This window comes from Xiphophorus maculatus, chromosome 20 (assembly GCF_002775205.1).
Source record: "Xiphophorus maculatus strain JP 163 A chromosome 20, X_maculatus-5.0-male, whole genome shotgun sequence".
Taxonomy (NCBI): Eukaryota; Metazoa; Chordata; class Actinopteri; order Cyprinodontiformes; family Poeciliidae; genus Xiphophorus; species Xiphophorus maculatus.
In genome coordinates, this window is record NC_036462.1 from 29,861,428 (window position 1) to 29,875,499 (window position 14,072).

The 14,072-nt window shown below is 40.2% G+C and overlaps 1 protein-coding gene across 1 annotated transcript in view; it reads left to right on the forward strand.

The window, feature by feature from the left end:
* Positions 1-5,733, forward strand: part of camkv (CaM kinase like vesicle associated) — a 45,403-nt gene extending 39,670 nt beyond the window's left edge. The window contains exons 6-11 of the mRNA XM_023325755.1: positions 1,091-1,211; positions 1,369-1,444; positions 2,757-2,893; positions 3,076-3,154; positions 3,517-3,604; positions 4,567-5,733. Coding sequence (XP_023181523.1) covers positions 1,091-1,211; positions 1,369-1,444; positions 2,757-2,893; positions 3,076-3,154; positions 3,517-3,604; positions 4,567-4,872 — 807 coding nt within the window. The 3' untranslated portion in view covers positions 4,873-5,733. The remainder of the gene's footprint in view (positions 1-1,090; positions 1,212-1,368; positions 1,445-2,756; positions 2,894-3,075; positions 3,155-3,516; positions 3,605-4,566) is intronic.
* Positions 5,734-14,072: the final 8,339 nt, after the last annotated feature.

Sequence of the window (14,072 nt, forward strand, 5' to 3'; positions counted from 1 at the left end):
TTAGAACTTTTTCATCAATATTAACACATTATTGACTTAAAACAAGCTCCTATATCTTGCAAAAAAAGTTACCTGTAGTTTTGTCTTATTTCAAGTGAACCTGGATGAAAATACTTGGTAAGATTTTCTGGTTTCAGCAAACACTTCTGCAACGCAGAAAACATAATCTCCTATTTTATATGTTTATAGCGTCTAACTGTGGGGTGGTCAAAGTGTGGCTTAGGGGCCATTTGTGGCCCTCTGAATGGTTTTTGAGAGGCCCACTCTTAATGGTATCAATTATTACCTGGTGGCATAGGTAATTGATTCATATTTAAATGTTTTATTACTATTATTTATAAGGCAAGATTTTCACAAGTTTCAAATAAAACATGAAAATATTCTTATTAAAGCTGCAGCATGTAACTGCTATAAACAACATATGTTTTACATATGGTCACCCTCCTCAGTGATGGTATTTGTTAAAGCTGTCACCATGTTGTGACATTTTAGCATGAGACAGATCATCTGAAAAGACGGATCTCGTCCACCTCCTCCCTGAGGTGTTATTGCCTTCTGAAGAAATGAACCGTTCCCGACCAAAAACAACCAATCAGAACCAAGGAGGAGGGACTCGGTGCTGTCAATCACGCTCGTGTATGCGTATTCTCATCTTACTGTTACAGGAAAACTGTTTATCTGACGTCGTCTGTGGTCATGATAACTAGCCTTCGCACTCCCGACAGGCTAGCTGTGGCTTAGCCTAGCAGAGTGCAAGCGGGAGGGTGTGAGCAGTGCGTACACTAGCATGATTGACAGAGCTAAGACCACTGTTCAAGCACAGTCTGAAAATGAGTTCATAGTCTGAAAGGATTGTGAGCAAAGCCGTGAATGTTGTGCAGATCTGACGGATTCTAAGTGTTTCTTGCTGTGGCTGTACATTTTGGAATATTAAAAGGATTTGTTTCAAAGTTGAATTATAATGAAGTACAAATTAAAACAGATTTTTTTTTCTGTCATTGTCTTACTTGGATGCTCCACAAAAAATATTCATTTTAATCGTTAAACATAGTAAGCGTGTGACTTTTTGTAATTTGCTCTTCACCCACAGTTGGAGAACTTGGTGTACTACAACCGTCTAAAGCACTCCAAAATCGTCATCAGTGACTTCCACCTGGCCAAGCTGGAGAACGGGCTGATCAAAGACCCGTGTGGGACACCAGAGTACCTGGGTGAGATTACGAAACGTGGTGAATCAGTTATGTTTTTTTAATTTATTTTTATTTCCTTTATTTAACCAGGTAAACCCCGTTGAGATCTAGATCTCATTTTCAAGAGTTATAATGTGGCACGAGGTTCTGGGTCATTGATGATGTTTTTCCTGTTCAGCCCCTGAAGTGGTTGGCAGACAGCGGTACGGCAGGCCTGTGGACTGCTGGGCCATGGGCGTGATCATGTACATACTGTAAGTTATCAGAATCGTCTCTAATTAGTCATCTGAAGTCCAAATACAGAAAAATATGTGTTTTTACCCCAATCATTATATGCATCAAAACCAATTACCTATATTATTTTTGATCAACAAACATGTCAACTACTAGCATAGAAATTGAGTGAGCTGGTATTTTTATGTGTCTTTTACTTAATAAAATGTAAGTTCTTTTTAATGCCTGTCTTTTATTTATTTATTTATTTTTTTTACAAGAAATAACCTCCTGTGTTGAATAAAAATTATTTTAGACCTAAATCTAATAGGTCTGAATATCTAAGCCCTTGTTCACACATAGGTGAGTATTTCTAAAAGATAAATATATCCGCCATATTGTTGAGAAGAAATTATTTCATGCGCACGGAATCAGTTTGAGAGAAGTTTTCATCCACACGAACCCAAACAAAGTCTTCCCTGACTGTTGTTTTAAACACGCCAAACCCATAGGGGGCAGTGTAGCACAGAGCTAAAACCTGTCAGCCAATCAGATTGCTTCAAGCCAACCACAACTTCCTGTTTGGAATTAAACATGATGCAAGGAAGTTCATTTGTGTGGACAGACATGCAGGCTGAAATACTTTTAGACAGCCTATTATAACTTAATGTTTCAATTGCCGATTTTTGTAATTTTATGAGGTAAAGCCCTTTGTAGTGCCTTGTTCCTGAAATGAGCTATACAGATCAAATTTGATTAATTGATTGATTGATTATGTAAAGTTGTAAAAACCCAAGATGATGTCAATTTGGAATCATGTTGAAGCAGTTACGTTGATATATTGGCGCATTACTTTTTATAAATCATTGTTTTTAGTGATTTTAAACAATGGTTTTGTGTGGATGAAAGGTCAGAATGCATAAAAAATGTATTTATTTTCCCAGAAACAAAGCTGCGTGTGAAATAAATTTAAGTCTAATTTTGGACCTGAGATTTGATGCATAAACGGAAAAAGTCTTGGAAATCTCAGTTGTATTTAAAACTATCACCTCTATCAAACAACCTGTTCTACGATTTATTAATTTTTTTTATGTTCTTGGAATAAAACATTTTTTTTACATACATCAGAATTACTAGATCAGGCATAAAAAAAAAGAAATGTATTCATTTTATTTATTTCGAACATGATAGAAATCTAAAATCACACACATGAACAAAATAAATAGGAACATCAGTACTGGCCTGATCGGTGCATCTCTACATTGACGTTCTCAAATGTGGTCGGTATATCTTACAAGGATTTCATGACCCCCACTGTTTTTAATTTTTTTTTTTTTTTTTTTTTTACCACAGTCTGTCAGGCAACCCTCCGTTCTACGACGAAAGCGATGACGACGATTACGAAAACCACGACAAGAACCTGTTCCGAAAAATCCTGGCGGGCGATTACGAGTTCGACTCTCCGTACTGGGATGAAATCTCCGATTCAGGTACTCTCAGTGGCAGCTTTTTACACACACACACTTCACACACTCCAGAAGGAACCTGCCCGCCTGCCTTCCTTCCTTCCTGTTGACTTTTCAAAGCCGTTACGGTTGTGTTGTCATGCCGTCAGGAAGTAAAACCCTTTGTCTCTCGTTGCGTTTCCTTCCTTCTGACTTCTCTCTGACAGCTAAGAACCTGGTTGCTCGTTTGATGGAGGTGGATCAAGACCAGAGGCTGACGGCCCAGGAGGCCATAAACCATGAATGGTAGGCGGAGGACTTTTTGATATATCGTGCAGACTAAATCAGAGTGCCGGGAACTGAGTGTGCTAAACATGATTAAAAAAACCTCTCAGGAGGTTTTAAATAAAAAATAAAAAAAAAGAATAAATAAAATCGAAGATAAATTATCCTGAACAATTTGGACAGATTGTCCCTTGGTCTGCTTAGTTGTACTGGACAGGTATTTCCAACAACCTTTACCCTTTAGTAATATTACAACCTTCTAGGACTGCACCAAAAGAATAGGACTAAAATATCCCATGTTTATGAAAAAGTATTAGCAATCTGCAACTTGTTTTTGGTGTGAGTGTAACCCATCATTTTCTATCCTCCTCTTTCTTCTGCAGGATCTCCGGTGGCGCAGCTTCAGATAAGAACATCAAGGAAAATGTGTGTGCACAGATAGAAAAGAACTTCGCCAGAGCTAAATGGAAGGTGAGCCCTTTTTGTTCTCTTCCTCCGCCAGCTGAAGGCATTTCAGGTTTCACTTCTCGCTGCTGTGAGTTTAAAGAAAAAGATTCCAACGGCGCCTTGTCGTAGCTTTCGTACCGCTTTACTGTAAGGTTTCCACATGTTGTCACATGACAGCCACAAATTACAGTGATACTGGAGTTTTATTTGAACAAACAAAACAAAGTAGAATGAAAGGGTACGGAAGGTGATCAGGACCACTGATGGAAGAAAAAAATATATACTTTTTTTCCCTTAAATTTCTGACTTTTTTCTCAGAAGATTAAAGTAAAAATTCTGAGAAAAAGTCAGAATACGTATATATATATTTTTTTATTTGGCCCTAATTCTCTTCCATAAAAATAAAAGGACATATGTCACAAAAGGAAATCAGCAGTGCTCATTTGTCCTGAACTACATTTACTCTAATCCTACACAAAGAAAGCAACTCTCTTCAGAGGACATGGCCGTCCTTCCTAACTGGAGCGGCACAGAGAGCTAAGAGGTTCCTGGTGACTCTGAAGGACCTGCATATCCACATGTTGTTTGTTGCTATGGTTTCTCTGTTTTCTTTTCTCTCTTCCTGCAGGTTCAGAGTCAGACCAATAAGGTGTTGACTTGTGTTCTCTCTACGCTTCTTTCTCTCCTCTGTGCATGTCTCCTCATTTCCTGACCTTTCTCTCTTTCTTTTCCATCTCCGTGTCCTTTACACTTGATATGAACTCAAAGCAATTTCTACCAAAGTTTTATGTACGCATATTAAGTGGAGTATCGTGGCAAAAGCCGTAATGCTCCGTTTATGAAAGTAAATCTGCTGGGCCTCACTTTGACACTCGGACAACTGTTCTGAGTGCCACAATGCTGGACAGGACACGCTTAAGGAAAAAAAAGAAGTATATATGTTTTTTTGTGTATGTGTGTAAAAATTCCCGTTCCTTCTCTTACAGAAAGCTGTGCGAGTCACCACCATCATGAAGAGACTAAGAGCGCCTGAGCAGAGCGTGTCGAAGCCCGCCGTCCCCGGAGCAGCTGCCGACCCCACGGCTCCCCAGGCCTCTGCCAACCCCTCAGCGCCTTCGTCTGCGGCCGGGCCCGACGGCGCTCCCGATGCCGCCGGAGAGGAGAAGAGCCAACAGGCGGCAGCGGCGGCCCCGGCCGAGGAGCCGCAGGCGGCCGAGCCCACGTCACGCTGCAACGGCGAAGCTTCCGCTGCGCTTCACACGGCGGGCGAGGCGATGGATGAGCAGGGTTAAAGCCCCGCCCACATCCCCCCACGGTACCGGCCCTGTGTGAACTCTCCTCCTGCACACTGTACATTAGCTGCTAGCATGGTGACACTGACTCTGCTTCTTCCTCACTTGCAGCATTAGCATCATCTCATGAAGGCTGTGTGCTTCCTTCCCTGAGCGCTGCCTTTCTGTTTATTCTAACCTGTATAGCGCTTTCTTGTTAAATAAACAAATGTGTCTCAAACTTGAGCTTTAGAGAGTCAAACGAGTTCATCTGTTAACCCGTTGGCTCACACCTAAAGCCTGCCATTGCAAATCGTAATGAGAGTGTAAATAAATGAGTGACATTGTATTAAAACGGATTTTGATTAGCGCTTAATAAGCCGATAAGGGGAAAATTACAGAAATGGTCCCCTGTAGGCCACCGTACTAATCAACAAAACACATGGAGGAAGGTGCTGCGCCTGGAAAAACATTCAGACCCTCGAACCGTTCCAGATCCTCATTATTACAAACTGCAGTGGATTTTATTTGATAAATCAGAGTGAAACAATGCTTAGCTAATACGGCAGGAAGTGATTATGGCTTTCAAAATATCTACATCAAAAATCTGAAAAAGCTCAGTCAGACTGACTGGTGACCATCTGCTAACATTAAATTCAGCTGATTCTTAATCGGATTCAGGTTTGTACTTTGACTAGACCATTCAAACACACGAATACGCTTTGTTCTGAACTACTCTCTCGTAGCTCGGACTTTGTTGAGGGTCATTTTTCTGCTGAAAGTTGAATTTGGCTCCAGCTTTAAGTCTGAACTTTCTATCTTTTCTGCTCCATAAAATCCCAAACAAAATCCCAACTGAATGAGTTTATGTTTGTATGGAGCTAAATTGGGGCCATAAAGTTGGTTTAAAAAAAAAAAATAACTGAACTTGATAGATAAAAATATTTAATCTGAAATGTAGTTTCTAAATTATTTTTCAGCTTCAAAATGATTTAGGGAGTTTCAAAATCTTGAATCTGGAAAGCAGTTTTGAAGACTTCTCAATTTCAAAACTATCAGTTTAAAAATGATTTTTGTCATGTTCAAAACTTTGCTTTCAGCTTTCAAAACGATTTTTTTCAAGTTGGGTGTGGGGAAAAAATCTAACAAACTTAATGGTCACAATTTAGCTCCATACATTTCCAATCGGAGAAAACGATCAAAGGATGTGAATATTTCTTCATGTGTGTTTTCTTTCCACATGGGAAATAATTGTTCCTGTCCATTCCTTCAGCGTCTTGACTTCCTGTTATTGTCCACTGAGCACCGGAAGCTCAGACTGGCGGCTGGGAGTTCTTACACCCGGTCCTGTACCTTTGAACGAGGCAGCTTCACACAGACGCCATGTTTCCTTTGCTACTTTGCTCGGGAAAGAATCTCCTGGCTGTTAAATGTAAAGAGCCTGTACATAGAGACCTTTGTAGAAGTAGCTAAAAACAGCATGCATCGTTTCCCACTTCGTAGAGAGCTACGTTGTCCGCGAAAGCTTCATCCATAGAGCGCGCTGTGGCACATTACCGCCCCCGTGTGGTCACAGCAGGACCAACACGGTTCTTGATGCATAGCAGTTCGAAATGATCGGCAGCTGTTTGTTTTCCTCAACTCGCCACATCCCGACGCCTTCAATAAGCCGATGTCAGCCGCTGTTCTTCTGCTAGATCTCCGCTTGCCTCGTTGCTTTTACTTGATATCCTGACACTTGTGCTCTGAAAGCCGCACATGTCTTAATATTTGGCTGAAACTGTAAAATAATTTCTAAAAAAAAATAAATAAAAAAAATAAAAAAAAGCATTAACCAGGCGATTGTGAGGGAAGGTTTTTTTTTTTCGCTTTATTGCTATTTTTGTTTTATCTACAGTGCCCCCCCTCCCGCTCATGGTAGTCCTGGTAAAGATTTGCAAAAAGCCTTGAATAAAAATACATAATTAGTATTGTTGCAGCATTTCGCAGACTTTCTGCAGCTCCAGCCGGATGGTTCGGAGCGTTTTTCACATTTCGGCACAGACAGACAGAGATCTTCCTTCAGCATGATCTTTTCTTTTCAGCTCACCTGACAGTGATGTGGGTGAGCTGTGAAGACTTTCTGCATGTTGGACCATTCCTGGGTCGACCGGGCCACATTTTAACACTTTGTTTAGGTATTTAGTGGAAGCCGGATTTATATTTAACACTTTGCTTATAAAAATGCCTCTCTAATTCTCTAACAGTGATCTTGGGATATTTTTTTCCACCTCTTTAACCACCCAGGAGTGAGACACCGGTGATTTTGTTAAAAACATTGTGTTTTAAAAAAAAATAAATAAGAAATACACACACATGTTCTCTCTCTCTCTCTCTCTGCTTTCTTTTTGTATTTTTCAATTTTATTTACTTATTAAGTAGTTTGTTTATTTTATATTTCTTTCTTTGTTTTAATAAGAAAGAAGTTTGATAATTGTAGATAATATATAATTCATTTATTTTCTATTTTTTTCTTTCGATTTAATTAATTAATTTGTTTTCTAATGTTTTTTTCCCCCGTTTTATTTATATGTTGGCTATATAATTTCCCCCCGAATTTTATTTATTTCCCCAATTGTTTTTTTTTGTTTTATATTAATTTTAGTACCACTTATTTTTGTATAGTTTTTTGTTTAGATGTACTTATTTATTTTCTAACATTTAAAAAAAAATTGTTTATTTATCTCCCAATATTTTTTCTTTTATTTTTTATTATTCATTTATTTTCTAATGTTTTTTTTTATATAAATTTACCCATGTGATACTTTGTCTTTACAATGGGTGCTTATTAGCTCGTGAGGGACACTGTGTGTGTTTAGTTTATTTCAACTTATTTTCAGTTTATTCTTGATGAACAGTAATAAGAACCATGTTTTCCTGTCTCTAGTCCAGTCAAGCATTAATAATACAGAGCAACAGGTCCGGATCTCTGTGATCGCACCACAAAGAAAAAGAAAGGAGCAATATCTGACTGGCTGCAGAAACTGTGATTCTTTGTGTCCTTTTGGATCCAGTCCACGTAACCTTTAGCAGAAGTCTGTGGTCCTCTCCGACTGTCAGCAGCGTCACCGACACACACGGCCTCCGGCGTAAGGTTGATGTCAGATAAATGCGCGTCCGTGTGTGTGTGTGTGTAGGTGGCTGTGTGGGTGGCCTGTTCTGACACACACTGAAAATGTTTTTTTCCCCCCCCATCGGCCACAGAAAGAGAGCAGCCTGTCAGTACAATGATCCGATTTCTTCATTTATATCCAATAGGTGATGACACACGCACGCACACGCGTTTGCGTGGCTAACTTTCCCGGGGCTTTCCATTGACTTCCATTCATTTCCACAGCCTAAACCTCACCTTTACCCTAACCCTAACCCTAACCAAAACTCAATTCACACCTTAGTCCTAAATCTGACCCCTGTCCCAAAAACAGCGTCGGTCCCCACAACGTAGTATGTGTCAGGAAAATGTTCCCCACAAGGTATTACAAACAAACACACACACACACACAGTCACTTTGATTGTTAAAAGTGTACATACATCTGAATTTTGATGAAAATGTACATTTTGAATTAAACAGGCTACTGTTCTTATTATTAGCTTTATAAGATTGATACTCAAGTTACAGTTTATTTAACATCTTTTTTTTTATTATTATATTGAATCTGATTGGTCATCATGTCATCGTGTATTTTGTTATGCTAACAGTTCCTTGCAAACATATTCAAACCCCATGAACTTTTTCACGTTTTCTCACATTATACCAGCATCTTTATTGTGCTTTATTAGACATTGAGAGAATTGTGGTTTTTTTTTTTTTTTTGGTTTGCTTCACTCAAACTTAATGGATTTTCTAAGAACTGTAACTGCAGTATGTAAATGTCACAAAAAATATGCCATGACAGTATGTTATGAGACAGACAATCTTTGAAAAAGAAAAAATTAAGCTCCTCCCCAGACAGAAACAACCAATCAGAGCCCAGGAGGAAAGTCTTAGCGCTGTCAATCAATCTCGTGTACATGCTAATGGTGGCTAAACATCTTACCATTGCAGGAAAACTGTTAGTCATCATCAGGGACCAGACACATCCCTCCATGTTTGCTGTGACCTCTTCACAGCTTTTGCTGAATGTGACTGACCACAATGAAACCAGGAACAAATCTCCTTGAGAGGCGTTTGAAGTTATTTACAGATTCACAAAGTGTGGAGTCGATGCTTCCCAATAATGTTCCTGTCATGTTTTCGTCTTATTGGCCGAAACCAAAACCAAAAACGTGTGAATAGCCAATTATGCCCGGTATGTTAATCAGCCGTTTGCTTACTCCAAAACAGCTCAGATTCACTCTGAATCCAAACACAAATGTGACCATTTTAATATCTCTGAAGCTGCTTTTTAAAGCAGAGGATGGATTATTTACGATTTAGCAGTAAAACAAAAATCACTGTATTCTTAGAAATTGAAGTATTTTTATGTTGTTTTTTTTTTTCCTGCTTCTTCTCTGGTGACTTGTTCCTGGTTTTCCCCATGGCGCGTCACAAATTTCAAATGTGACTATTTGTCTTTCTTCTTTCCACGCTTAGTGTAGCTTTAAGTCTTCTCAACCTCCCACCTGAGCAGTGGACCTGCGCAGCTCCTCCAAAGTCACCAAGGGGCCTATCGGCTGCTTCTCTGGTTTTAACCCTGGAAGACCCAGACGTAGAAAAACATAGAAGAACCTTGAAAATGGTTTTGCGGGAGCACTTTAGAGATAAAAATATTTTTGCTTTTGTAAGGTTTTACGAAACATTGTAGGATTCAATCTCTAGGTTTAGGAGGAGAAAAAACAGAAGAAAAGTAAACATTTGTTTGTTTGTTTTTTTTGTTAAAATCTATAGATGATCTAATATCACAACAGTGGACCTTACTGGGTTAAACATCTCCACAGTTTTCACTCGGCTAACTACAAGCCTCAGAGGTGTTCAAAGAACATTTCATTACAACTTCACAACTATTACTGACTTTGTGTCGGTCTGACTCATAAAAACCCAGCAATTTACAATCTTAAGGTTGAAATGTGAGAAGATCTGAGTAAGTTCCCAGGAAGGAGGGGCGGAAGTGGTGAATATATTTGCCAGGTAAATAATCCCTTAGAGCCTGAATCAGAAAATATCAGAGAGATATTTCATTGGCTGACGGTCGAATGTGTTTGATGTTAAATAAACACTGTTACAGTCTGAAGCCCTGCTTCCTGTTTGTGTTCATGCTCCAACAGATGTTACTGTTATGTGGTGTTTCTGCCAGGAACCGGCGGTCGCCCGCTGCTCCCGTCCTGCATTTTGGTTTTTGTAAAGCTCTGTAATGTGCTCCTTGACTGACTTGATGACTTTAACAGTAATAAAAAATCTATTCCGTCTCTTTGCTTGGGTCCTGTCGTTTCTCCACCTCATGCGGCGCCTGTTTTTCAGCCAATTAGGATTATTTCTGGAGAAAAGTGGGGAACTCTGCTTCCTCCCTCCAGCCAGGACGGGAACATCTGTGTCGCACTTGCTCAATTAGAGCAGACTCAGCAGCCGTGATTGTGGGGCGCGAAGTCCCAGCAGGGCCATTCGGTGACACTTTTCCAGGATACTTGAATCGGAATAAGAGCGAAGAGCCTGAAACCTCTGGGGTAGAACCAGGACTCCTCTGTGGAGCTTTCCCCTGTTTCCTGGCCAGGCAGCCACACAAACTGTTAGCGTAGCTTCAGGGGAGCTGAACTCTCTGTGTGTCATGATGGCTTCATGAAGAGTGCTCAGGTTGGAGGAGGGTCACTGCTTCTGTCTCTATCCAGCCACCAGAAATTAAAGTAAAATATCATATTAGGGGCTGCACAGTGGCGCAGTTGGTAGCGCTGTTGCCTTGCAGCAAGAAGGTCCTGGGTTCGATTCCCGGCTGGGGTCTTTCTGCATGGAGTTTGTATGTTCTCCCTGTGCATGCGTGGGTTCTCTCCGGGTACACCGTCCAAAAACATGACTGTCAGGTTAATTGGTCTCTCTAAATTCTCCCTAGGTGTGAGTGTGTGTGTGCATGGTTGTTTGTCCTGTATGTCTCTGTGTTGCCCTGCGACAGACTGGCGACCTGTCCAGGGTGACCCCGCCTCTCGCCCGGAACGTAGCTGGAGATAGACACCAGCACCCTCCCGACCCCATTAGGGACAAGGGTGTTAGAAAATGGATGGATACCGTATTAGGGGCATCGTAGGTAGAGACTAAAGGAGTACATTTCTGCCAAAACAACTCGGACATTCTTTTTTTTTTTTTTTAGAATAATCTGGTTAGTTTGGTTTCAAGAGTTGAAAGTTTTCAACAAGCAAAAATATATGACATAATGAGTCACACACACACGACCCCCCGCCCCCCCATATATATATATATATATATATATATATATATATATATATATATATATATATTCTCTTTTTTACACTATACCACCCTTTTTTTTTACTTCTGCAGGAAATTTGAATTTTTGACTCTAAAATTAATCGTAATTTTTGCTAATTCTTTTACATACTACATTACATGACAAAAAAATGACGTGATACTGGCAATAAAAATGAGCAAAAAGGACATAACTTTGAGACGTTTTTGACCATTTTCGACGTAGTATACGCACTATACTCATATGTGTTGAAAATGAGCAAATATGACACATAGTATATGATAATGTAAAGATGTGTATGATTATACAAATGACTGGGTCATTTTTGCTCATTTCTTTCGCCATACTATACAATGACGATATAATATTTGTAGAAAAATACAAGCAGAGACTCTATTTACATTAGAAGTCAGTCATACCGACACGTCGGACTCAACAGAGAGGAGAGAGCGACCCGCCACTCAGAAGAGGGGTGATACTGCCCTCTGGTGGACAGGAGTATCACCTAATCGGACTTATTTAAATCAGGCAACGTGTTTGCTGCATCTCTGCGCCAAAGACCGGTACAGTTAACAATTTCACAAATAGTAAAGGCTTCCTGAGTAGCTACAACTTACGGATCATTATTAAATATAACAATGGTGTAAAAATACGGCTCCATCGCTGCCAGGAACAAAGTGTAACAGTAAAGACTAATAAATCCTCTTGATTTAGCGAAATCTGAAAATGTGCAAAGGAACAATAACATCACAGACAGCAGGATGAGGCATGTAAGGACAAAGAGGAAGCAAAGAGCATTTAACAAACCTGAACGCAGCACCAGCAGCAGCCAAAGTTCACATAGGAGGAAATGACAACTGTCCTGGTGGGTCGATGAATAATCCCAGGATTGTCTCAGGTTGTTCTTGCTCTTGGACGAAACACTGAACCCACATTTTGTGGCTGTTTAGCACTTTGGCTAGTGTTCACTTGTACAGTGCACATTGTATAGATAAGATATTTAGATAACATATCTATTAAGATATCAGAAGACTGCAAAGATTCAAAAGTACCTGTGCTCGTACACCATTCAGATGAAGTTTTTACAGAATGGCAGGAAACATGAGTCTCCATCTGCCAAGTTGACGAAACTCGTGGCTCCGCCTGAAAATCAGGGCCCGTCATCTGCCGCGTGAACTGGAAACCCTCGCAAAGACGTGTCGTGAGTCTAAAAATGAACGTAACTTTTTTCTGCTGTGCAGAAAAAATCATTCTAAACAGTAAGAACGGTTTAGATTAGAACGATCTCATACTTACCCCAGTCCTCACTGTTGCATCAACACTCTCAAACTTTTAGTCAGTATTTACTGACTTTGTCTTTATTTTCTCTTTCTCGGCCAGATGGTGTTTTCTAAATTACTGACAAGCTAATTAAAAAAAAATCATGAAAACCAAAACATAAATTTAGGAAACATCTACATTGCAGCAGCCAATTAACTCTGTTATCAGGTTCACTTCACCACTGACTGCTGATTAAAGCATCCTCTGGGTGTGAAGTTGGCAGCACCCGCTGCCATGAATGACCTCACACACTGTTTATCAATGATTTATTTTAGTAAAAATATTATGAAACTTACATATTAAACTCTTATTGATTGTTATTTTTATCCATCTTTTAATGTTTTCCCTGTTTTTAGACTCTGGCTAGAGATAAGTAACCAGTTGTGAAGTGTAACAGAAATGACTCATACGCACCGTGGTGTCATGAATAAAAACAGAAATGTGAGCATGAATTTGTATTTAGCACTTCTGAGTCAACACTTAAAAGTGTGACCTTTCAGGTCAGAGCTTCTATGACCTTTATGCAGAGACTATTTGTTTCCCCATATTTCTCTTTGCTAAGTAGCTCAGTCACATCAGCATCTGTGAACATCAGGTCTCACATTGTGGTTCAGATTTTTAATTCGATTTTGGTCTGTGGACTTTGACCGACACATGATCTAAACCTATGGTGGCCTGTTATGGTACATTATTGACATTTTCCAATGACAATCAGTGCAAAGGCACAAATCTCTGCTCCGGTGCGGCTTCTCTTCATGAATTCTAAAGCTAGTTAGCATAGCCACCGGAGACAGCAGATGCACAGCTTTCCTGTCACTGCAAGTTGCTTCTCCGCCGTTAGCACACACTGAACTGTCGATCAGCACAAGGTTGATTGACAGCGCTAAGACCCGCCTCCTGGCTCTGATTGGCTGTGTTTGGTCGGAGCGGGGCTTTTCTTCAGACGGCAGTAGTCGCTCAGGGTGGCGGCGGAGGAGAGCGAGTCTTTCACGCGTCATCTGTCTCATGTTACACTGTCACAGCATGGAGACAGTTTTATTGTGCAGACAGCATATTTTTCATAAAAGTCACAAACTGCAGATTTACGTTACTAATAGAAAAAGTGGATTTACACTGAGATTAGATTCCACACTGGGTGTTTAGATGATGTCTAAACCCACTGGATTTTATTTTGAGATAAATAAATGTGTGTAGTTTCTGAATCTTTTACGCTTCAGTCGCACAGTGTCTCATCCCAGCTGCTGGTTGGGTTAAACATGTCAGGTGGGTCTTAGGGTGGAGAAATGACGAGGGTTTGGTGGAACATCACGCCGTGTCGTTTATTCCATGTTTTCCTCCTGCTTTTGTTGAGCTCCTGTTCTGAGCGCTGCGTGTCTATTGTTCTGCGATCGAAGGCGTGAAAAGTCAAGAGTTCTGCTGCGTCGCGGCCACACAGGACCCAAACGGTCGGGTAAACAGGAAGCAGGTAA